Source organism: Nycticebus coucang, chromosome 18 (genome assembly GCF_027406575.1).
Source record: "Nycticebus coucang isolate mNycCou1 chromosome 18, mNycCou1.pri, whole genome shotgun sequence".
NCBI lineage: Eukaryota > Metazoa > Chordata > Mammalia > Primates > Lorisidae > Nycticebus > Nycticebus coucang.
Genome location: NC_069797.1, coordinates 24,353,466 through 24,378,319, shown reverse-complemented (window position 1 = coordinate 24,378,319; position 24,854 = coordinate 24,353,466). Strand labels below are relative to the sequence as shown.

Sequence of the window (24,854 nt, the reverse complement as noted above, 5' to 3'; positions counted from 1 at the left end):
AGGCAAGCCTCCTTGAGGAATCCTATAGCAAGGGCTACACCTAGGTGGTTTCTAAAGAATCTTCCTTCCAGAGAGATAAGAGCCCACTGCCCTCTTGTCTTCTTCTGACTGGTCTACTCATCATACTCCTAAGGGAAGGGCAGCTTGGGCTCCTTTCTCTGCCGTGGAATCTTCTCATCATGATCGAATAAAGCCAAACTCCTAGGCCTGGCACTTGTGGCCCTCCCTAACCCAGGCCCTGACACCCATCTCCTTCCATATTCTGCCCCTTGCAGATTCTATGCTCCAACCACACTTATTGCAGTCAAAACAGCAGTGTATAGGTCCAAACAGGGTAGTGACAGGGATACTGAGAAGCTGATTGAGCTCAGTCACCATCCAACAACAACTCTGGCACTTCCTGGGAGCTCATCCAGCCTCAGGCACATTTACCAGGCCCTATACTGTTCCACGTAGAGACCTTAACCCAGAACCTGATGTCCCCATATTGGAATCCAGCAGTGTGACTATGGTGGATCCCTGTCCCCCAGGCTTGTCACCTAGAGCTTGCACTCTGAGCCATGTGATCTAATCTGGCTCCCAGTCCCCAGCTGCACCGAACTCCAGTTGCCCAGTGGCAACCTGCTGGATAATGCCCCCTATAGGGCTGCCTTCTTCTCAGTCTCACTTCCCACTCCCCTACCAGGGTTCCCTGGAATCACATCCCAAATACATGAGGAGCATTTGAATTTGGTTTCAAGGTTTGCTGCTACAGAACTCAAGCTAAGAGAGTGAACCTGGCAATTTATTTAGCTTCTCTGTGCTTCAGTTTCTTCACCTGTAAAACCAGGATAAAATAATAACCTGTAAATAGCAGACTTACAGGTGCACAGTGAATGCTATGCGAGTTAATCATTTTTATTAAGTAACAATGGATGCCAGTTAGCGTGCTGGCAGATAATACCCTATGCACTCTATCCATCTGGTGGCTCTCAGCTTCGGCTTGTGTTGGCATCACCTGGAGAGGGTCCACATGCACACCCTGCAGGCCCCTGTCCCAGAGTCCCTGATTTGTTAAGTCTGCAAGAGCCTGAGAACTTGCATCAGTAACAAGTTCCCAGGTAATGCTGGTGCTGCTGACCTGGGACCCCACCCTGAGAGCCACTGCTCTGTCATACCACACTGAACCCTCGCAGTAACTCTGGGGTGGGTGTCTCTCCATCCATTTCAGAGGCACCTAGGGAAACTAAGTGGCATGTGCAAGGTCACCCAGCAAGGCTGTGGCTGAGCTAGGACTCAAGGTGAAGTCTGTCTAAACCCCACAGCTGAGCACTAAGTGACCTGCTCACACATCTTGGCCTTGAGCCAGGTGGAATTCCAGCTGGTGAGTGAGGAAACCTCCAAAACACTTCACCTCGCGGGCCCTTCCTATCTCTTGCAGAGGAGAAGGGTAGAGAAGATCTGTGAAGGCCATGGCCCTGCGGGGCCAGAGAGAATGGGGACACCAAGCTCATGACCCTGAGCAGGGCACGTGGGAGCAGCTCCCAAATATGCAGCTTGAATACCTACCTCGGCTGCGGGTAACTGGCCTGGGGGGCGCCTCAAGGACCATGGGTGGGCCCGGGGAGTCAGTCATGAAGTGGTGGAACCAGCGGCGCCGCAGCTGGCGCAGCTCTGAGTTGCGGCTCCGGAGCCAGCGAGGGACAGGCCTGGTCTGGGCCAGGGGTTTCTGCATCATGTCCATGCTGAGCAGCAGCTCCGGGCTGACGCGGGGGTCGTGCAGGGCTCTGCTGTCCAGCAAGCCCACACCCAGCGCCACGGCAGCCACGGGCAAGGTCTGCAGGGGGCCGGGGGCCCGGGGGCCCTGGGGGAGGGCCACTCGGGCCCGCTGCAGCAGCAGCAGGCTGCCGGTCATCAAGTAGGCAGCTGTGAGGAAGAACAGCAGGAACTGCGTTCTGCGGAGAAACTTCTGGAGTCGGAAGAAAGGTTTGGCCATGCCCCTGGGCAGCAGGGCTCCCAGGTGGAGCCCGGGGATGGCTCCTAGCGCCCGGGTGGGAGGAAGGCCGGGGCCTCTGGAGCCGTCATCCCTGCATCCTGAGTCCTGGCACCTGCCTTAGTTCTCCTGCAGTCACTGCTCCTGCTGATTCCAGCAGTGTTCAGGTGGCAGCATCACTTATCTCCAGTAGCCACTGCGCTCTGCGGCGGCAGCTTCTGGTCAGATGTCACAGGCTTCTCCATCCCTGGGCTTTACTGACCCTCGTCTCCTCGTTTCATCTCAGAAATCTGAAAAGGTGGAGAAAGAACACTTAAATTTAATGGGGGAGGGGTCCACCACCCCTACCCAGGATCCCCCTCAACCCCATGCTTGATTTACTAAAGGGGCCGTCTGTGTTGTGGTAGGACTGGACAAATCCCAGCTCTGCCATGGGGTGGCTGTAAAACATGGGCAGGGTGCTTAACCTCGCTGGGCTCAGCTTCCTAAACTGTAAAATGGGGATAACAGCTGCCTGTGAGGAGCAGTGAGGATCCAGTGATGACAGTAACAGCAATAAGGAGAGGAGAGAGAAGCAGCCCTGTACTTACCACCTGCCAGGCTCTTGACTAAACACTACATATTTTGTCATTTAACCTTCACACCAACCAACGAGGCAAAGACGATAAAATCCCCTTTTTACAGAGGAAGAAACTGTGGTCACAGGAGCCAAATAAATTTTCCCCAAGTCATACAGTTGGTAAAAAGAAGAGCTAAGGTTTTCAACAGTCTGGATTCGGCACCTGTATTCTCAACTACTCATGGCCCAGCTGTAGTGAAACATCTCCCCTTCTAAGTGCACCTGGACCAGGCAGGCGTACACAGCAAGTGCTCAATACACGCCCACAATCTGCTAACTCCCAGGGACAACACTGGGACAAGGAGCCACATTCTGGAAGGAGCTTCTGCAGAGGGTGGTCTCCAGCTTTCACACAGGAGGGGCGTGAGAAAGGGAGGTGTTTGCATAGTCTTCCCAGGCCTCCTGGACTGAAGGCCAAAGCCAGAAGAGTGCCTGGGCTGTGCAGCTGCAAGCTGAGGCTGCTGCAGAGGAGGCGGAAGGCACTCTGAGCAGCCTTCCAGAGGCCCTGCCACGCCCCAGGACTCAGCTCACCCTCTGGACCTGGGGTCCCAATGGCAGCGCCTGTGAAGTGGATAGTTAGGGGGTTGGCAGAGGGCTCTGCAGCTGCCATGAGCTGAGCTGCTGTGTGAGAGAAGTCTCGAACACAAGGGCAGGCTTGTCCCAGAAGAAAAAGACCCCTAGAAGCGTGACTAAGCCACTGCCCATAACTAACTTGGCCTGGGACCCCGGCCAGGCCTGTGCAGACACTCAATGGCTGCTCTGTGTGTTGGGGACAGACAGCTGGTGTGAGCAGAAAGACAATGTTTGGGCTCAGGGGGTCTGGGATGGCAGGTCCCCAGAGGGGTCAGAGGCTCAAGACAAAGACCAGCACGACCCTGTCTGATTAAATGTTGAGGGCTGCCAGGTTCTGAGCTCTCTAGGGAGGACACAGATCTAGAAATACGGGTCAGCTGGTCATTTAGGCTGTGGTGGGGGTGGCAGGCTCAGTAATCAGCAAATGGAGGTGGAATTAAACTCTGAGCTGGGAAGCCATTTCAGATGGGGCTCCAGAGGTTTTATTTTTTTAAGCTTCTGTGTCTGCCAGGCCCAACCCAGCCTCGGCTTTCTCAGATTTGTAAAACCACAGAGAAAATCGCAAGCAATCCTGACTGATCTCTCTGCCTCCAGCTTTGGACCCTCCAATCCATCTTACACAAGGCAGCCAGCAAGATCCTTCTAACACACATATCTGATCATGGCCTTCCCCTACTTAAAACCCATTTTAATAGCTCCTCATGGCTATTGCAATAAAATCCAAACTCGTTACCCTGACGTACAAGGCCCCTTTGAGATGCAGCCTCTCCTGCCTCATCTGTTACCAGGCTTAAGTTTCCCCATCTCTCTCTCACACACACACACTCACTCACTCCATGGTCCTGCAGAGTCACCACAGTGCATCTGCCTCAGTGCCTTTGCACATGCTACCTTTTATGCCTTTTCCTTCCTTTTCACTTGCCAAATCCCTATATATCCTCCCAGAATCAGCCCAAGTATTGGCACCTCCTCAGAGAAGTTCTCCCTGACCACTACCCATGTGCTGACGAAGATTCCTCAGTCTTCCCACAGCCCAGGCTGGCCCCACCCCAGCACTCACCATCCTGGACTAATATGAATTATTCATCTACTTGCCAGCCATCCTTGAAGGACTGTGACCTACTGAAACCTACTCATTTTCCTAACTCTGACTCTAGCAGGAGGCCTGGCACGGTGAGGATGCTCAGCCATCTCTGTTTCTGAAAACATCTACAAATGAACAAGAGTCCCATTACTAGGCATCTACCCAGAAGAAAAAAATGTCATTTTATCATAAGGACATTTGCACTAGATCATTTATTGCAGCTCAATTTACAATAGCCAAAATGGGGAAATAACCCAAATGCCCATCAACACAGGAATGGATTAATAAACTGTGGTATGTGTATACCATGAAATACTATTCAGCCATAAAAAAGATGGAGACTTTACATCATTTGTGTTAACCTGGATGGAGTTGAAACACATTCTTCTTAGTAACATATCACAAGCATGGAAAAGCAAGTATCCAACATACTCATGAAGCTAATAGATGAACTAATAAGTACTTACACAAGACAAAAACTCAATTCACTTCCAGGTGGGGAGTAGGGGAGGGGGATTGGTGCGCTCCTACCTAACAGGCCCATGTAAAGGTATATGGCACACCTCCAGGGTGTAGGACACAACTACAACAGGGACTTTACCTAACCAATGCAAACACTGTAACCTAATTTTTTGTACCTTTATATTAATCTTAAATTTAAAACCATATAAATTAAATTAAATTAAAGTAAAAAAACCGAGAGTACAGATCAACTGATAGGCAAATCTTGATTATCAGAAACCTGCTCCTGGGAGTCAGGGAAGTTAAATCTCAAATTCTACTCCCCAGACCTGTGGATGAGGCCCGAACCATGGGAGAGATGGAGTAAAATGCACAGGCACAGGTCCCAGGCAGTCAAAGGACGCAGCTTAACAGAGCTGAGGGATTCAGACTCAACGGAAGTCAACAGGAGTGCCTGGGCTTTATATGCTATAAAAGCCTTTTGTGTGGTAATTCTATGAAGAGGGGTTTCCAGGTCTGTTCAAAGAGGGGTTCTGGTTATAAGGTTGGGGACTTATTTGTGACAAAGCCTATAAAACTAAAATAAGAGTGGAGAGCGTGGCCCTCTCACTGTAGGAAGCAAGTTTCTAATGAGACTGAGCAAAAAGGTGGGCAATGGCTCTGGCAGTTCAGAACTGGAAGGCAGGATGTGGTGTGAATTCCACATATATGTTACAGAGGGATCTGGATACCTATTACAAGTAGAAGTGTGGTAGGGAGTTGTCAGGGCTAATTAATTAGGATTCAACCCCATGTCACGGATTACCCAAGGTCCTTTCTGGTGCTCCCTCTTTGCAGAAAGGGCTCCCTTGATCTGGGGATATGGGTGTTATGTGTGGACTCAGCAGACTGAGCTCCACCACTCAGGTCTCAAATGAAGCAGGCTGCCACCCTCAACCTTTAAAATCACAAAGCAGATTTCCAACCCAGGACACTTGCCACTGGTGGGCTGGGGGCTTGGGACGTGCCCCAAAGCATCAGGAACTTGTCCCCTGCCCTAGACTTCCACGGCACTTTACCACCAACATCACATTTGCCAGCTGTCACTTACTTTTAGCCATGCTCATCTCTCCTCAAGGCTGGCAGCCCCTCTAGGGCATGGATTGCACCAGATTCATCTCCATGTCCCTAGATCCCAACACACAGCAGGGCAGTGGCACTAAATGTTGAGTGACTGAAACCGAAAGAGGCCTGGGGTGGGCTAGGAAAGTTGGGGCACCTGCACAATGGCTCACAGCTGTACCCACAGCACCCTAAAGCCAGCAGGCCCTCTGTTATAGCAAAGCTACCTTGAGAAAAGCATTGCTCAGAGCAGGGCCTCAGGCTCCTTATCTTTAAATGGGGGTAAATGGACATCATGGCATCCCTTTGGAGTAGAGGAGAACGTCTTACCTGCAGACTATGGCATGAATTGGTTATGAATGTAACACAAGCAAGGAAAAGCTGGAGGACAGGCCTGAAGCAACTATGCCACTAGTGCAATCAGTTTCAAGGAGTCCTCCCTCCCTCGTAGCCCTTCCTTCCTTGGGGTGTGCCTAGGATCGCACTCTTGCTCAAAGCTAATCCTCACACTAAGACTGCTGTGAGCGACTACCTTGTTTTTCAATGCCATCATTTATTAAGCATGCGCGGTGTTAATAGGTTAGACTAGGTTGTGCACTTTACCTGCACCAACTCATTTACTCCACACAGCCCACTGTGAGCGGATGCCACGCTTATCCCATTTGAGATGGAGCTGGGGCAAGCCCAATGCCCAGAGTCAGAAACATCAGACGAGGTCACCTGCTGCCAGAGCCCACCATGTGTCCACTAAGCTTCCTGCCTCTCCCCACTCCAGCTCAGGCTTCGCACAGGCAAGATTTATTCTTGAAAGGAGGTTAGTGAGCCTCCCTCACCTTTTTGAAGTCATGCCAAGCCGAAGATCTTGAGCCAAACCTCCCAGACACTTGCCTCCTAGAGCGGCTGGGAGGCAGCCTTCCTTCCGCCCCTCCCTCCCCTCCTCTGCAAGTCTGGAGGGTTTCCCCCCAAGGTGTGCTTCTCCCAGGAACATCCCGTCTCAGAACCCTACAAAGTGCCTCAGCTCAGTAGGAGGCTGGTGGGATCCACCTTGCCCAAGGCTTAGTTTTCTTGGGAGGGGGCCCAGGGCTGGACAAAGGTACACACCTGCTAACTTGCCTAGTGGTCTTCTGGGGCTTGGGGTCACCTTAGAGAAGGGCAGGAACTGAGGAGAGACTCTGAATTTCCACTTAGAAAGGAGAGGAGAATAGAACAAAAGGGTTTGGGGCGGAGGCAGGAGCCCAGAGCAGGTGGGGACTCAGACAATCTGAGCCTTTGTCTGTTACTTTGCTGCCAGCTGGACCCCAGAAAGCAGCAGTTGCTGAGCCTAAAGGAGGGCTGGGTCGGGCTGGTCAGATGGTCACCTCTTAGCCAGGCTGGCGGTCCAGAGGCCAAGGGGTGGCATGGGTAGTGGTAGGAAGGGTAGAGGAGGCAGTTCCTAGGACTGAGGGCTGGAGCCCAGAGCCCAGAGCCCAGAGCTGCCCTAGGCCTGACCAGAGGCCACTCGGGCTCAGTCTTGAGAATGTACTTCCCTACCACCCCCAGCCAAAGAGGACAGGCAGTGGCAGGTGAGGACAGAATGACTCCAGAACACCCCCAGAGGGATGTCAGCCAAGGTAGCCACCACAACAAGGCTGTGAATCTGTCAGGATTCAGAGAAGTGTGCTCTTAGCAGAGCAAGAGCCCTAAAGATGAAAGACTAGAGCCTGGCATCTTACTCTCCAGACAGGGAGATAGACACTTGTGTCTCAGAGACACAGAGCATAGCCCCGGCCTCAGTGACTGGCAGCCAGAAGATTTCAGCCTCAGGACCTTGGCTTAGTGCATGAAGGGGCCTCCAGTTGGGTACAGTTTCTGGGTTGCCCTCCCCTGACTTTCCCTACAGCTCTACCCCTGCCTTTACCCTGCTCAGCATCTAGACCCCATCCCCTCCCCTACATACAGTCCTCTTCCAGCAGCCTAAGAAAGTGTTCTTTCTAAAATGAATACAAAGAACTGATGATACCACAGCATACAATGTCTCCCCAGGGCTTGGATGATCAAGACCCCAGCTCCTTAGCCCGGCATTCAATGTCCCTTCTTGGCGAAGTCCCCTAAACCCTGCTTCTTACTATTTCTTCTAGAGCCCTGTGTCCCATTAGAGCATCCCCTGGCCAGCGTGAGATGCTGCACACACTCTCATGCATAATTTTCCACAAACTAGGGCCACCTTTGCCTCATCTTATGGCTCAGAAATGCTTCAAACCATCAAGGTTTAGCTCCAAGGCCACTTCTTCCATGAAGAAGGTTCCATGAACCCTGATCCCTAGAACAGAGTGGCTCCCCTGTGCTAGACAGCGAGGCTGGATGCTGCAGTGAACTGTGCCTGGGTGGTGTGTTGTCTTGAGTCAGGGCTGCCTGCTCACATGCCTACTTCTCTTCCCTGGAACAGCCACTGTCTCTGCCCACTTCTGGGTGGGCACAGGGCAACCTTCAGGAAATAAGTGGCTGCTGGACACTCTCCACTACTCAGGGCCATGCTCCCCTCACTCCTAGGTCCCACAGCTCTGGGGCTTAGAGGCTGAGAAAGAAGGAAAGGGACCCACTACATACAAACCTTCTGGGCCCTTAGCAGGGAAAAAGGTCTGAGGAATAGGACTTGGGTGTGTTCTCTGCCTTTGATGATGAAGATCTCTTAATATTTGGAACTTTATAACTTAAGAGGAAAAGTTAAAGAAAAAACTTGCCAAAAGGTATAAAACATGTTAATAAGATAAGGTCAAAACTTCATTCAATGCTGAGGGGAAACTCTTCAGTAAAGCCACTGTTGAGGTTCATATAAGCAATTTTTAATATGCCACATTAGAGGTTTCAAGGTACTTTCACAGATTATCAAGAGCACTGAATGAATGATCAGAAGAAAAAATGAATGAGTGATCTTCCCATAAACTTGTGAGGTCAAAAATCATTACCACCCCTATTATACAGATGCAGAATTTCAGACACAGAGAGGGCCAATTAACTTGAACAAAAACAGCTATTGCTAGACCGAATGCTCTGATTTCAAGTGTGTGTCATCTTCTGTGTTACATGGCCTTCAGTTGTTCAAAACCGGAGACAGAGATCCTTTCAAGCACCATTCTAGGGGGTGGGGCTGCAAAGAAAGACAGGACACCACCATGGAAGGGGAGGGCTGCATTTTCTCCTTTTCAGTTGGTTAATCTGGAGTTCAGCCTCTCTGTCTAGTGCCGGGGAGCAACTCTGTTCCAGGGATCAGGGTGGCTTCATGGAACAGGTGGCCTTGGAGCTGAGCTTGACAGCCTGAAGCATTCTGGAGCCAGGAGATGGGTTCCAGGCCCCCCTGACTGTGACTGAAAGCCAATCACAACCTCTTCTAGCCTATCTCTGGGCTGCCTCTTTTATAGAACTCTATTTTGTTCATCTGTTCACCTGTTTCTTGTCTTGGTCCTATCTCAGAGTCTGGGAAATAAACAAGAGTTCAAACCCCAGAGTGACTTGGACACATTTAGACAAGTGAGTACAGTACCTAACAAAAGTCAGACCTGATTGTCTCTAGCTTGAAACTTGCTCCTGGGACAGGGGACTCAAGCTACAGAAGGGGAACCCAGGTGCCCTGTGCATTCCTGTCCTCAGAACACTCATAGCTCTCCCATGCCAAGGGAGCCTTCTCTGGGAGGGGGCTCAAATCCCCACAGGCTTCTAGCAGCAAAGGAAGGGAAGTAAGAGTGGACAGTAGGGGACTTAACACCTACCAGAAGGTACGCTGCCTTAAAAAATTAATCCAGCCCCTTCTTCCATCCACTTCTCATATCCTCACAAGGAGGCAGCACATATGTAGGGTTCCTCCCTAACCATGTTCTCCAAAAGTGGCACACTGCCAATAATTGCTCAGGCCTAGGTCAACGAAGTTATTGTCAAAGTCATAATGAAGAGAGATTAAAGGAAGCAGTGTGAAAGCAAGGCCATGAGGCCCAGGGAGAAGGCAGGGAAGGCCATGTTGACTCACTTATCCCCTCAGTGAGCAAGGTGAGCCTCCAGCCCAGCTTGGTCCCAGGTGTTAGGACCCAGCTCTGCCTCTGCTGGTATTATGATTCTCACCTACATTTTAAGGATAAAAACCTTGAAGGCCTAAACACCTAGATGCACCAAAGCTCCTGCCCTTGACCTCATTGTGCATCTAGAGGGAGAGTCAGGGAGCTCATCTCACCAAGCTCTGACTAGGATCTGAGCCGGATGGGAGTAAAAGCCAGGAGCATCTATATAGAGAAATGTACCTTTTGGAGAGGCCCTGCGCAGATACCATTCTATCAGGGCCTGGGAATTCTGGATTCAGAGGCTCTGAGCTGCGCCCACAAGGGCATCTCTGTGACTCACTCCTCAGTGCTCCAGAGGCACTGACCAGCCTAAAGGCTCAAGCCTTAGCAGCAAACCACCTGGTGGCCCAGCATATTCACGTCTGCCTGGTCAGGGAGACAGAGGGAGAGACCAGAATCCAGCATTCTGCCTGATCCAGCTTCTCTTCACTTCCAAGCAGATATTTTACAAGCCACAGGTCATCACCATACAGGGCTCTTATACCAAGAGAGAGATCTGCTCACTCCCAAAGAAGATTGCAGAAATGGTCCTTCTGCTGAGGCTTGGAGGATGCAGACGCAGGCGAGGGCCAGAGGACTTCTGGTGGCGAAGATGAGCTGTCAGCTCAGCTCACCAGCCCAGCTGCCCACCAAGAATCCTCCAGCCACTGTGCCCATGAGAGTTCATGCTCCTCCTCATGGACACCTGGGCTCCAGCAGCCCACCTGCAAGAGGCACCTTCTCCAGGGATAATCTGAGAGCCAAGTTAAGTGTGTGGGGGAGGGTGCTTGTGGAAAAATAAACCATAAACCTCCCATAGCGGAGGACACCTCCTTAGGGCCCCTCCCAGCAGTTGCAGCATCCAGTAGGGGGTCCTGCAGACAGGGCAGGGCAAGGCAGCTTTTTGCCTCCCCTAAGTTTTCCACTCCCTACTAATGCTCACTTCCTGCACCTTGCTCCGAGAGGAAGGAAGGAATTCCTGAGAGAGGCAATTCGAAGGAAAAAAGAAAGGACCCCACTCCTGATCCTAACCAGGGCATCCCAAAGTGGGTTAACGCAGGTGCCTCCACAACCCGAAGCAACAAGAGGGACGATGGCATCTCATGTTAGAAAAGTATGTTGGAGTCTGTCCATCGTGGGAGCAGCCAGGGCAAGGGCGAGTGTGGGCAGTAGCTGGATCCCAGCTCAGAGCTGTGGGGCTGGAACCTCTGTACCCGCCTCCGTACTACTCAGCAGGAGGGACAGAGACGCCCCTTCCCAAGCCACCTCTGCAAGGGCGAGCTAAAACCCGGCTTGCACAGATGCTCACGAAAACGACACAGCCAGGGACGCTTCTCAGTATGGGAGAAACAGGCAATTAGAAGCTTCCAGTCTTGAGTGTCCGTCCACACCTGGGAAGATGCAAAACTCTACTCAGGCTAATTTTCTGGACAAAATACATCCTTTTCCCTTTTGCCTCTGCCTCTGTTCAAGTTCACCAAGAGCCTGGAGAAAACCCTCCGCTGACCGGAAGCCTGGCTTGGTAGCGGAACGAGAGGGAGCTGCTTCTGGGTAAACGTCTCCGCCTCGGAGGGAGGCTGTGCGCACCCCAAATCCTGCCCCTCGCCCCTTCCCAGGGCCCCGACAGCGGCATCCTCTCGGGAGACGGACGGTCTCTCAGCACTCCGGGAGGAGGACGCGGCTTCCGCAACTGCCTTGCGCACACCCGCCCCATCCCGCCGGTGCCCAGGCGCTCCCCGCACCCGCACACGCTCGCACTCCCGGTCCCGGGAGGAGCGGCCGCGGGCCCCCCACCAGGCGCCCCCAGCAAGCCCGCCCCGAAGCCTGAGCAGGTGCAGCCCCGCCGCGCGCCCAGAAGCGTCTACACAAACTTGTTCGCCCGCGGCGGGGGAAACCCTGCTCCCAGCCCGCGCAGGGGTCCCGGCTGGGACACCCGGGAGACACCACTCACCCCGTGATCGCGGTTGGCTGGGGCGCCCGTTCCAGCGGCCATACGCCCGCCTCCCCGGGGCGCCGAGCCCGCAGCTCCGCAGTGCCCCGCTCCCCGGCGCCCCAGGCGCCCGCACTCCTCCGGCCGCCCGCGGCGAGCGGACAGACGCGCCCGGGACAGGGCGCCGCCGCCGGGCTTCTCGGGCTGAGGACGAGCGTGCTGATCTGCGGCGGCGGAGCGCGCGGGTGCGGAGCTGGCGGCGGGCGGCGGGCGGCGGGCGGGCGAGCGGGCGAGCGGGCACCCGGCTCTGCACATGCTCACTCGCGCGGCCCGGGTACCGCGGCCGGCCGCCGCCGGGTCCTAAAGGCGCCTGCGCGCGCCGTCGGCCGCCCAAGGGAGGGGTCGCGGCTTCGCCGGCGGGGGCCCACACCCTGCCCCGGCCGCGGAGATACGCGAGCCGGGCAGGCCACACACCACTGTCACGCAAAGACTCTGCCACCCACTCTGGTACGCACACACACAACCATAGCCTTGCCTGGGAGCCTCGCTGGCTGTCATACACCTCTTACGCGCACCATGGCGCACCCCCCAGACTCGGACACACTGGGCGCTGCCACACTTACTGCGATGCAGACACACAGTGACTGATCCAGATAGACACTGAGTCACTGTTTCACAGACACACTAACACACGCACATGGACACACGCGCTGGGCTCTGCCCCACTCACCCAAAAACAAACTGGGCCACTGTGACAGGTGCACACACACACACACACAGCCACTCTGTAGCACTCGGATACAAATACAGAGACACACGCAGGATCACTGTCCCACGTAGATATGGATACCGACGATCACACCTTGAGGCACGAACACACTTGGAAGCGAGCACGTGCTGGAACACACACATTCACACTATCTGAGACAGTCCTACACGGACAAATGCACTGACAGCGTCTCCCATGCCTGCAGACTCAGCTGTGCCACCAGCTTTGTGCACCTCTCCACACGGGCTCACAGTGACAGCCCCGCGCCTTGTTATAGTCGCCCAGAGAAGGAATGCCCCAAACCGGAGTCCGCTAGCAGACACATTCCCGTATGGAGGAGTATACTTTGCACCGACCCACAGACTCCCTCTCTCTCACGCACACACATACACACGCACACACTGAGGTGGACATTCGCTGAGCAGTCAGTTCTATACACAAACCCCTTGTTTAAATAAAGGCTGAATCCAAACCTACGGATTTCCCCCTCTGAGGAGCCCTGCCCCTGCTCCTCAGAAGCTTCCAGGTCACAGCATATGCCTTGGACTGCCAGGTGCATCTGTGGGGCCCTGTTCTCACCCAGGGCTGGCTGCTAAGATGCTCCCGGGGGCCGAGGACAACAGAGGCGGCAGGAGCAGGTGGCAGTGTCTCTAACCCGGTCTTCCTGAAAGGCAGTTTATGCCTCCAACTCCCACTAGGGGCAGAGCTGCTTGGTCAGGCTTGGAGGAGCTGCCTTTCAACAGGTGCAGGGAGGCCGGAAAAGAATTTGCCTGGGGATCAAGCTGGTCTGTGTTTTAGGTAGGTCGCTTAAGTGGGGCCCAGAGCTGGGAGGGACCCGCTGAAGTTGGCACAGCCTGTCAGATCACATGCATAATTAGAATAGTGGCCAGACCCAAGAATGAAGGTTTAGCACACTGGAGCTCTGGAGGGGCTAGGAGACTCCATGCTGCCCCAGCCTTCCAGCCTTCCAGAAAAGCCTCCTCCATGTACATGTCCTTCAGAATGTGAATATTTGTATTATTTTCAACAATAATGGTCTGCTGTGTAGTTTTACAATGCTTTTTGGTTTCAAAGCCTTCCCTAGGACTAGCTACATAATTCCAAGGGCCCCAAATAAAATTGTGGGCCCCTTGTTCAAAACTTATCAAGAATTTCAAGAGATGAGGGAAGGACATTAAACTAAGTATAGGGCCCTTCTGAGCATAGAATCCTGTTCTCGTGTTCATGAAGCCAGCCTTGGCCTTCTTATATGGATTGTCTCTCTTAAAACTCATGGCAAGTCTGTGGGTGCCTTTATGTCTGACAGACAATATCCAAAGAAAGACAAACTCCAAGGCTCACAATCAGCATATCCCAGGGGAACTCCAGCTCAGCTTCTCCAGGGGGCCAGGCACTGCCCTGCAGCTGCCACTCAGGGGCACTGGCCACTTTGAGCAGCAGCCCCTTGGGACAGAAAACTCAAGCTGAGGAGTTGATGTGGCTGCACCAGGGAAGGAGAGGTGCCCCAAGGAAAGAGAAGAAAAGACTGCTGGGCATCTTGCCATCTATACCCAATGCCACAGTGCGCCTGCTCTGCAACACCCCCCCCCCAGGGAAGTGCCACATGGTCTCTGCGTGGGAAGACACCTGCTGAGTCTAGGGAGAGAGGTTGAGAAAGAAACTGCATAATCCCAGGAAATATTTAAGAAGGACTTGAGAAATACATCTTGGATGTCAAAATGGCCAGGAGTATTTCAGCATGGGGTAAAGCCCTCCTTTCTAGCAATGGTGACAGATAAGAGGGTATGAGGCAGCTACCCAGACCGGGCCTGATGACAGAGTCCCTCCCAACCAACAGTGCAGCTCCCTGCCCCACAGCTTTTCCCTCCACATGGCCAGGACCATTCACTAGTTATTTGTACAACATCCCTGTCCATATCCCCAAAGCAATTGTTCCCACAATGGTGCTGGCATATGCCCAGTTACTGCTGAGTAATGCACTTCTCCCTGCCTCTCCAGCAAGTCTGGGACTAAGAATCAGACCAGTCTGATCTCACTTTAATCCCATCTCTGTGTGTTTGGCTCTTGACTCCATCTGCTCCTCTCTTTGCAGACCTCAATTATTGGATCCAAAGTATTTACACTGCCTCCTAACTTCATGCCATTGCTGGCTTATCCTTTCCTTTCCCTCTCTTCTTCCCTCCCTCCCTCCTTCCTTCCTGCCATCCTTTCATTTATTCACCGAGCAAGGCACCCATTGAATGTTAGATTTTGTGTTGAACACTGCAGACTCTTTGATAAAAGAATCAGTCCTCTCAAGGGGCTTCCAGTGTGAAGAACTGGGCAAGAAAACAGACCCAGAGTGAAACCATACCACACAGGAAAAACTTTGCTGTATCAGTTAGGATGCTTGCAGCCTCAAGTAATACGCGCCAGAGTAAAAGGGGTGTCAACAAAAGGGTTTATGATCCCAGACAGCAATTAGCCTGGGACGGACAGTTCCAAGATTAGGTGATTCAGCAACTCTAAGACTTCAGGGTCTGAGGTGACCTCTCTGCCAATCCCTGGCCTTCCCACTCCTGACTGCAAGATGGCTATTGCAGCACTAATTCTGAATTACCCCACATGACAATGCCCAGTGAGTTTCCCTATTTATTGGGGAAGAAAAACATTCCCAGATCCTCTTCCTTCCAGGTCCCATTGGCCAGAACTGGACTCCATACATATCACTAAGCCAATACCTGGCTAAGAGGAATGAGTTTGGCTAATTATGATTCATTCTCAGGGGAAAGGCTAGTCTTCTCTGAGCACATTACTGCTTAATCAAACTTGTTCCTCTGATAGCAAAGTCCAAGCAGCACAATGGCTGTTGGGAAGGCAACTAGCTGTGTGTGCCGTATAGATACATGGTGCATTGAAAACCAAATGGCTCACAGCACCACTTTGGAGGAATTCAGGGAAGTCTTCATGCAGAAGATGGCATGTAATCTGGCTCCTGGGGGAGAAGCAGACATCATCTCGGTCACTAAGTGCAGGCAGGAGTCATTCCCAACAAGGATGGGGGAGGCATCCTTTGCAAAGGCAGGGAAATGTGAAATACACAGTGTGTTGCCGAGATTACTACTAACTTAGTACAGCTGGTACAGTGTCAGCAGTGGTTAGAGAGGCCGGGTGGAGACTGGCCACTGAGCCCTCATCCATATCATTGACACCAGTGAACAAGGCAGGGCGAGGGACTAAGCCTGAGCCAAAACCATTAGGACATTCCTTCACGGAGTGGTCCCCCTAATCATCCTTACCCTTTGGAAAAAGTCATTCCACAAGTTACAAATGGTCAAATCCCACATGGGTTGTATTGACAAAAGCAGCCCAAACAGTTAGGAAAGGGATGACAAACCCACGTGGGGGTTGAAGGAACAGGAGGGCAAACTCCGTATCTCTCTCTCACCTTGAGCAAAGTCACACTCTCTGAGTCTCAACATCTCCTTCTGCAAATTAGAGAAAATGCACCCATTATTGGGTGCTTGTAAGCATTGAATAAAATACCTGTCAAGTGCATAAATGAGAGTTTATCACAGAGTAAGTGCTTAACACATTCTAGTAAATGTTACATGAAGGGCTTTTCCCCAAGGCTTTGCTAAAATCAGGAAATGCCACACGTGCAATGTTGGTCTGACCCACCAGGCTTGTGGTGCTTTCTCTTCCCCAAAACGCCAGAGAGTCTGCCCTGACATCCCAGCCAACACACATGTCTGCCTTGAAGTCCAGTTCCCAGTCTTAAAACTCATTTCCCTTCTGCTCCCCGTGTTTTTGGCCTTCTCCTCCCCAAACCTCACAGCCCCCAGAACAATAATTTAAGCCCTGACGTAGCCAGGGAACTTTCTGTCTTATTTAGAACTATGTCCTTAGTGCCAAGCTTAATTCTGGGCACATACATATGCTTACTAAATATTTATTAAATAAATAATTGGTTTTGTAAAATGCAATGTGTCTAGTATGACATATTTTTAATGAACCCAAGCAGGTTCTCAATGGTTGTCCATGTTTCTTCCCAAGAATTTAAGCGGCTGCTCCCTCTTGCTCTGCTCACAGACTGTTTCTTTCTGGCCCACTGGGGAGCCCCAGAAGGACAGCATGGATGGCTGACTTCACTGCATCCCCCTGCCAGGGGCCTGGGGTGGGATGAGGAATCAGGTACCCCATCAATACCCATCTGAACATTCTCTTCCTTTACCCATGCAGCTCTTGGCTGCTACTCCACCAAAACCCTGGCCCACAGGGTGACACAGGAGTGACCCTCCTGGAGTAGCCAGTGAAGGTTGCCTTTCCCTCTTCTGGATCATTGCATCATCCATGGAAGCATCACTCAGGGACCGAGAAAACCTCTGGCAACATCCCAAAAGGGGAGAGGCAGGTTTTTCTCTCTCTCTCTTCCCCCACCCTCTCTCTTTTTCTTTGATTTTTATTTTTTGCATAGCGCTATGAACTATTTCATGGCCACTTCGTGCAGTCGACCTGACACTGGGTTCAGCACTTTGCTGGGCTGTGTATTTGCTTGCTTTCTTCTGTGAGTGCTGCAGTGACTTAAATATGCCTTTGTAAAGATGCCAGCAACACAGATGGTAATTGTACCCCCTACTGAGCTGTGCCTGCAGACATGGAGGGTAGGAGGTGGAAGGCAGGGAATCTGTACCTGTCTGGGAAGAGAGAAGCCTCCCCAGGCACTGGTCTGTTCTGGGAGAAGCCGGACTTCCTAGGCATTGGCATAGGTGCCCAGAAAGTTTCAGGATTTCAGAGGTGGCAGAGAGAGCATGGTAAGAAAGCCTGAGTTCTTTTTCTGCTCAGACCTAAAACTCACCAGTCTGAGTTTGCCCCTCTGTAAAATGGGCAGGTTTTCTAGTTGCTATGGAAGGCCTTTTTTTTTTTTTGGGCCAGGGCTGGGTTTGAACCCACTACCTCTGGTATATGGAGCCGGCACCCTACTCCCTTGAGCCACAGGAGCCACCTAGAAGGCCTTTCTTTAAGGCAGTCAGGGGATCCAAGGGTGCTTTGGGACTAGTTCTGCTTTTCTGATTGGGAAAATTACATTATTTTCCCAAGATGTAGTTTTTTCATCTGCAAAATGGGGTGTTTCATTTCTGGTGCAGAGTTCCTGGCACAGCTCTAGCCAGCCCTGGTGTGGGGTCTGACATGGCAGGTGCTATTATAAAGGTGGTTGGATTTGGGTTATAACTGCCTGAGCCCATCCAACTCTCTTTACTAGCATAGAAGCAGCAACTGGGAAAGAATAAAGGCCCACTGAGTACAGAAGTCAGTGGGATTAAATGCAAGAGCCTGTGGGATCCAATGTATAAGGGTGCTAGGGTGGCAAGGAAGTCCTGGCACAAGGCAATGGCCAAAGTGGCCCTTGATTTCCTCCTGTTTCCTGGCTGGTATGAACCAGTGGGCAGACACAGGTACTTAGCAAAGGAAACACCCCAACTTTGTCCTGTTTTTATGAATTTCCCTGTAAGTCACCCATCAAAAGCCTTGAACTTGCAAGTAGTCTTCTACATTAAGCTAATGAAACACCTCATACTTACAACAGCATTGATAAGAGATGGGTCCACTTTAGTAAGCTTCTTATCATGGAATAATCTTACATTTATAGACATGTTGGAATCAACAGAGTTCTCACGTATCCCTCACTAATTTTCCCCATTGTTAACATCTCAGATTATTATGGTCCTTCATCAAAATGAAGGCATGGACCGATATTGGCACACTGCTATTAACTAAACTTCAGACTTTATTTGGATGTCAGTTTTCTCATTAATGTCCTCTTTCTGTTCCCAGATCTGACCCAAGTACCACATTGCATTGGCTCGTCTTGTCTCCCCAGCCTCTGTGGATCTGCGATTTCTTATTCCTGCCTTGCTTTTTGTATCCTTGACACTCTTGAGTGGTACTAGCCAGGTAGGACATCCAGTGGGCTCATTCCAAACAATCAGACATCACAAACGAGAACACTTTTTGAAGCTGGTGGCATCACATGACCACTGATGCTATCTTGGGGCCTGAGGCTTATTAACCAAGCTGGAGTCAGGGCGAGCTGGTCAGTGCGCAGGGGAAAGGCACAAAGAAGGAGAGGCTGCCATGGAAAAAACTCTCTAACAGAATTGGGGCTGAAATGAAATTCTGATGAAAATGTGATGTCAGGTTCCCAATGCACAGTCGACAAATTCCCAGAGCACACCTGGTCTGCAGGGTCAGCTCATTCACTCTGTGCCCCTCCTCAACCCCAGAGGAATGAAAGCAGCCTCCATCTCTAGCCTCTACCTCTAGCCCTGCCGCTTCACCTCATGTGGACATATTCATCCATTTAAGCAACTAGCCACCTGCCCCCCTTACCTTAACCTCACAGAAAACAGCACACTAATGTCAATGGGTACCAAAAAAAAAAAAAATGCTTCATGGAACCCTTTTCCAAGTCCTTTGTTTAGAAATATTTTTAAGAGAGAGAATTTTGAGTCCTTTCCAATCCTTTCCCCTGCCCTCTCCTTTTTAGAACTTTCTGCTGTGGCACCTAAATGTCATCTGTGTTGCTCTTCTCTGTGTCATCTTGGAACCATGAGGTGAAAAGTCAACCCTCTATGGAAGAAGACCACAAAGAAAAAAAGTAGCCCAAGTCTTCTGTGGCACCTGGAGCTGCTGTACCAAAGAAGGATCCTTACCTCTGAACACATGCCAGAGAAATAAGGTCTGTTTGTGTAGGGAGAAAAAAGATGCTCATTTAAGTGCTTTTACGTGGTTCCTTCCCTCCAAGGTGGGAGCCCATAATATCCATCCTAGAATCAGTGAATTCCTAACAAATTTCTGCTGATCAAGAAAGTGGAACACTTAGAAAATCAGGCTTCTGTATTTTGAGTCTTCTATCTTCTGAGGGTGTGAAAACCAGTGGATAAACGAGAAATGGGTGAAGGGGCTGGGGTGTGCAGATGGGCTTAGGGGTGACGGACAGAGCACAGGGTGCTACGCAGGTGAGTGGAAAGGCATGCATATGTAGACTCTATGCTCAACGAGAGCAGGGAGCGTGTTTGTCTTCTTGTTCACTGCTGTTACCCCAGCACGTAGGAGAGGGTCTGGCATATAGCAAAGTCTCAACAAATATTTGTTGATTGTATTAATGACTACTTAGGTTGATAGCTAAGAAGGTAGAAATGTGGATGGTAGTGGTTGGGGAGGTAAATGGTAGTGTGGTTGAGTCATGAATGGGTAGATTTGTGGGTAAATGGATAGCTAAATATTTGGGTGTCATACTAATTTCCTAATGCATGAGAAATTATCACAGTCTTACTGGCTTACACAATATGCATTTATTGCTTCACAGTCTCTGTATCGTCATGGTCTCTGTACATCAGAGTTCTGGATGTTCTATTCAAGTTCTCATCAGGCTGCCATGAAGGTGTCTAAGGGCCGTATTCTCATCTGAAAGCTCAACTGGCAAAGAATCATCTTCCAAGTTCTTCCTAATTTTTGCAGCATTTGTTTCCTTACACCAGTATATCTGATAGCTGTGTTTTCTTACCACCTTTTGGCTGCCTTCAGTTCTTCAGTTCCTAGAGGTCACCCACAGTTCCACATAGCACGATGGTTTGGTTCCTCAAGGTTGCAAGAGAATCTCTCACTTCAATAGGCTAACAGAATCTTCTATGTAAGACAGAATCTTACACAATATAAAACCCTACCAGCATATTTGCCCTATTCTGTTAGTAAAAAGCAAGCCACAGGTTCCACCTACCCTCAGAGGGGATGGGGATTCCACAAGGATGGGCTCCTGGGGGCCAATTTAGCCTGTGTGTGAGACGGTGTTAAAGATCACACTAAGCTCTTGAATAAATGCCTGACCTGCTGCTGCCAGCCCCATGAAGGCCCCAAACCCACCTGTGCTTCTCATGTCCAGCTTAAGAGACTGGTATTCCTCTTGTGCATTGGGGCCTATATCACAGGAGTAAGAAGAACATATAGGCATGTCACTAAACTCAAAGGGGTGGCAGGAGGAAGGGCCCCAACCTTCAGCTCACCTATCTTTGCCCTTCAAATAGTACTGAGCATCTAGTCTTCCTAGGATGTCCTGGGCTCCTCAGTTGGATGTCAAAAGTCTGCCCTGGCTATCTTCATCCAACCCACTATCTTCATCCCACTATCTTCATCCAACTTGATAGGCCTGGCTCTGTACTGAATTCTGCCTGGAATATGTTCATACATTAGTACATCACAGACCAGGTGCCTCCATGCTCCATTCCAATCCCTGCTTTCTGTCTTTCCCACCCCCCTCTATCCTGTCTCTGTGAGAAGACTGAACTTCCAAGACTCTGGTTTTATGGAAAAGGGCTTGAGGTGCCTTCATCCCTTGTGTGTCCTTGCCTCTCTCAAGAAGAATCCTTCCCTCTACTTGAGAGCCTGAACCATTCCTTTCCCTTCCCTGATGGACCTACCAGTCATGTCCTCTGTCCAGCCACTTCTGTCTCTCTCCTTCCTTTTCCCTGCTCTTCCTTGAGTCCCTACCAGAAGGACCCTTCCCAAGCACATTTGTCCGGGTCACCCTCTCACCTCTACCATCCCCATCTCAGCATCCAGGCATGCTCAGATCACCTCCACTAACCTTGTGTTGTTTATCACACTCTGCCTCTGACCCACACTATTTGCCTGAGAGAGTCCCTGCCCCCAGATGTCAGCAACACCTTCCTGACTCTCAAGTCCAGGGCTCCTTCTCCATCCCCCCGGCCCACCCTCTGCTGGCATCGTTCCCTCACCTTGCAGCCCCCAAGGCTCCAATCTCCTGTGTTCTCCCCATCTCCTCTCTCTCAGTTTTCTTTATCTGACTCATAGACTCCTCTTTTCCCACTTGTCTCTCTCTCTTTTTTTTTTTTTTATTGTTGGGGGTTCATTGAGGGTACAAGAAACCAGGTTACACTGATTACATTTGTTAGGTAAAGTCCCTCTTACAATTGTGTCTTGCCCCCAAAAGGTGTGTCACACACCAAGACCCCACCCCCTCCCTTCTTTCTCTCTCTGCTCTCCCTTCCCCAACCCCCCACCGTGTCATTAATTATCCTCATATCAAAATTGAGTACATAGGATTCATGCTTCTCCATTCTTGTGATGGTTTACTAAGAATAATGTGTTCCACTTCAATCCAGGTTAATACAAAGGCTGTAAAGTCTCCATTTTTTTAATGGCTAAATAGTATACATATACCACAGCTTGTTAATCCATTCCTGGGTTGGTGGGGCTTTAGGCTGTTTCCAAATTTTGGTGATAAAACTGTTCCCTTCTCTCCAAATCCACGTCAGCATCTGCAGTTTTGAGATTTTGTGATATGGGCCATTCTCACTGGGGTTAGATGGTATCTCAGGGTGGTTTTGATTTACATTTCCCTAACAATTAGGGATGATGAGCAAGCATTTTTCCATATGTTTGCTAGCCATTTGTCTGTCTTCTTTAGAGAAGGTTCTATTCATGTCTCTTGCCCATTGATATATGGGATTGTTGACTTTTTTTCATGTGGATTAATTAGAGTTCTCTATAGATTCTAGTTATCAAGCTTTTGTCTGATTCAAAATATGCAAATATCCTTTCCCATTGTGTAGGTAGTCTGTTTGCTTTGGTTGTTGTCTCTTTAGCCGTACAGAAGCTTTTCAGTTTAATTAAGTCCCATTTGTGTATTTTTGTTGTTGCAATTGCCATGGCAGTCTTCTACATGAAGTCTTTCCCCCCTCTGATATCTGCCAATGTTTTTCCTATGCTTTCTTTGAGGATTTTTATTGTTTTATTTCTTAAATTTAAACCCTTTATCCATCTTGAATCAATTTTTGTGAGTGGAGAAAGGTGTGGGTCCAGTTTCAGTCTTTTACATGAGGATATCCAGTTCTCCCAGCACCATTTAAAAATAGAGAGTCTTTCCCCCATTGTATGTTCTTGTTTGATTTCTTGAAGATTAGATGGTTGTAAGATGTTAGTTTCATTTCCTGGTTTTCTATTTGATTCCAAATGTCTATGTCTCTATTTTTGTGCCAGTACCATGCTGTCTTGACCACTAGGCTTTGTAGTACAGCCTAAAATCTGGTATGCTGATGTCCCCGGTTTTGTTTTTATTACTAAGAACTATCTTAGCTATATGGAGTTTTTTCTGCTTTCATACAAAATGCAGAATCATTTTTTCCAAATCTTGAAAGTACGATGTTGGTATTTTAATAGGGATGGCATTGAATCGGTAGATTGCTTTGGGAAGTATAGACTTTTTAACAATGTTGATTCTTCCCAGCCATGAGCTTGGTATGTTCTTTCATTTGTTAATATCCTCTGCTATTTCCTTTCTTAAGTTTTCATAATTTTCTTTAGAGAAGTCCTTCACCTCTTTTGTTAGGTATATTCCTAGGTATTTTGTATTCTTTGAAGCTATGGTGAAGAGAGCTGTGTCCTTAATTAGCCTCTCATCTTGAGTGTTATTGGCATATACAAAGGCTACTGACTTGTGAACATTGATTTTATATCCTGAGACATTACTATATTTTTTGATGACTTCCAGGAGTCTTGTGGTTCAGTCTTTGGGATTCTCTAAGTATAAGATCATGTCATGAGCAAAGAGGGAGAGTTTGACCTCCTCTGCTCCCATTTGGATGCCCTTTATTTCCTTGTCTTGCTTAACTGCATTGGCTAGAACATCCAGCACTATGTTGAATAGTAAAGGTGACAGAGGACAACCTTGTCTGGTTCTAGTTCTAAGAGGAAAAGCTTTCAGTTTTATTCCATTCAGTAAAATATTAGCTGTGGGTTTATCATAGATAGCTTCGACCAGTTTAAGAAATGTGCCACCTATGCCTATACTCTTCAGTGTTCTAATTAGAAAAGGATGCTGGATTTTATCAAATGCTTTCTCTGCCTCTATTGAGAGGATCATATGGTCTTTGTTTTTGCTTCTGTTGATACGGTGAATAACGCTTATGGACTTGCATATGTTAAACCAGCCTTGCATCCCTGGGATGAAATCTACTTGATCATGATGTATGACCTTTTTGATGATAATCTGTAATCTATTGGCGAGGATTTTGTTGAGAATTTTTGCATCTATATTCATGAGTGAAATTGGTCTGAAATTCTCCTTTTTACTTGGGTCTGGTCCTGGTTTTGGTATCAGGGTGATGTTTGCTTCATAGAACGTGTTGGGGAAGATTCCTGCCTCCTTAGTTTTTTGGAATAATTTCTATAGTACAGGAATAAGCTCTTCTTTGAAGGTTTGATAGAATTCTGGTGTGAAGCCATCTAGAACAGAGCATTTTTTTGTTGGAAGATTTTTTATTGTTGCTTTGATCTCAGTGCTTGAAACTGGTCTGTTCAGGATCTCTATCTCTTCCTGGCTAAGTCTAGGCAGATAATGTGATTTAAATATTGATTCATTTCCTTTACATTGTCAAATTTCTGGGCATAGAGTTTCTGGTAGTATTCAGGGATGATGTCTTGTATCTCTGTGCGATCAGTTGTTATTTCCCCTTTATCATTTCTGATTGAGGTTACTGGAGATTTTACTTTTCTATTTCTAGTTAGTCTGGCCAAAAGCTTATCTATTTTATTTATTTTTTTAAAAAACCAACTCCTTGTTTCATTAATTTTCTGAGTGTTTTTTTGTTTTCAATTTCATTGATCTCTGATTTGATTTTGGATATTTCTTTTCTTCTTCTGGGTTTAGGCTTAGGTTCTTCATCTTTTTTCAATTCTGAAAGATGGCTTGTGAGTTTGTTGATGCGCTCTCTTTCTGTTTTTCAAATGTAGGCATTTAAAGTGATAAATTTTCCTCTCAGAACTGCTTTTGCAGCATCCCACAGGTTTTGGTAGCTTACATCTTCATTGTTGTTATGCTCAAGAAAGTTAATGATTTTCTCTTTTATTTCTTCCTGCACCCAACTGTTATTCAACAGAAGATTGTTTAATTTCCATGCCTTTGTGTGGGGTTGAAAGTTTTTGCTGGAGTTGAGTTCCACCTTTAGTGCCTTGCGATCTGAGAAGATACAAGGTAAAATTTAAATTCTTTTGATTCTGTTGAGGTTTGTTTTGTGTCCTAGGATATGATCAATTTTGGAGAATGTTCCATGGGGTGATGAGAAGAATGTATATTCTTTATCTTTGGGATGGAGTGTTCTATATGCGTCTATCAAGCACAGTTGTTCTAGGGTCTCATTTAATTCCTTTATATCTTTGTTTAATTTCTGTTTAGGGGATTTGTTCAGCTCTGTGAGAGGAGTATTAAAGTCCCCTGTTA

At 49.1% G+C, this 24,854-nt stretch overlaps 1 protein-coding gene across 2 annotated transcripts in view; it reads right to left on the bottom strand.

Moving 5' to 3' along the window:
* The window catches only part of WSCD1 (WSC domain containing 1), a 50,820-nt gene extending 38,724 nt beyond the window's left edge, over positions 1–12,096 (bottom strand). The window contains exons 1-2 of one of the 2 annotated variants that reach the window (XM_053570216.1): positions 11,830–12,096; positions 1,549–2,284 (exon numbers count right to left, since the gene is read on the bottom strand). In XM_053570216.1, coding sequence (XP_053426191.1) covers positions 1,549–1,975 — 427 coding nt within the window. In that variant the 5' untranslated portion in view covers positions 1,976–2,284; positions 11,830–12,096. The remainder of the gene's footprint in view (positions 1–1,548; positions 2,285–11,829) is intronic. The other variant, XM_053570215.1, reaches the window with a different exon arrangement.
* Between the last annotated feature and the right edge of the window lie 12,758 nt (positions 12,097–24,854).